The sequence below is a fragment of the Eimeria mitis genome, genomic scaffold, assembly GCF_000499745.2.
Source record: "Eimeria mitis Houghton genomic scaffold, Emh_scaff3542, whole genome shotgun sequence".
NCBI lineage: Eukaryota > Apicomplexa > Conoidasida > Eucoccidiorida > Eimeriidae > Eimeria > Eimeria mitis.
In genome coordinates, this window is record NW_013571886.1 from 1,422 (window position 1) to 1,907 (window position 486).

At 56.8% G+C, this 486-nt stretch overlaps 1 protein-coding gene across 1 annotated transcript in view; it reads right to left on the reverse strand.

Annotated features, from left to right (window-relative positions):
- EMH_0067090 (uncharacterized protein) overlaps positions 1–486 on the reverse strand; it is a gene marked incomplete at both ends in the record, with an annotated part of 4,441 nt that overhangs the window by 306 nt on the left and 3,649 nt on the right. The window contains one exon of the mRNA XM_013498587.1: positions 1–484. Coding sequence (XP_013354041.1) covers positions 1–484 — 484 coding nt within the window. The remainder of the gene's footprint in view (positions 485–486) is intronic.

The window sequence follows — 486 nt, forward strand, 5'->3', positions numbered from 1 at the left end:
CGCAAGAGAAGCAGAGAAAGAATCTGTGTCTGTATCACTCTGCTGCTGCTGCTGCTGCTGCTGTTGCTGCAGCTGTTGCTGCAGCTGCTGCTGCTGCTTGTATAACTCGGAGAGACGTGCACGCAGCAGCCGTTCTTGCTCCCGTGTCTCTGAATCTGTTTCGCTAGTCTTGCTGCTGCTGCTGCTGCTGCTGCTGCTGCGTTTGCTGCTGCTGCTGCTGCTGCTTTTGCTGCTTCGTGTTGCTGCTGGAGAGTGGCGGCTCCTCAGTCTCTTCACTGCAGCAAGCAGTCTCCCTGCTGCAGCAAGACCCATGCTGCGGGGTTTGGGGGGAGGAGGAGCTTTGCTGCTGCTGCTGCTGCTGCTGCTGCTGCTGATGGGTTTGTTGCTGCTGCTGCTCGAGAGCTGGAAGCTGCTGCTGCTGCTGAGGCTAAGAACAGGTGAAATATCTTTTGGGGGGGGAGAAGGTGTCTCCTTTTTTGTCTCCTT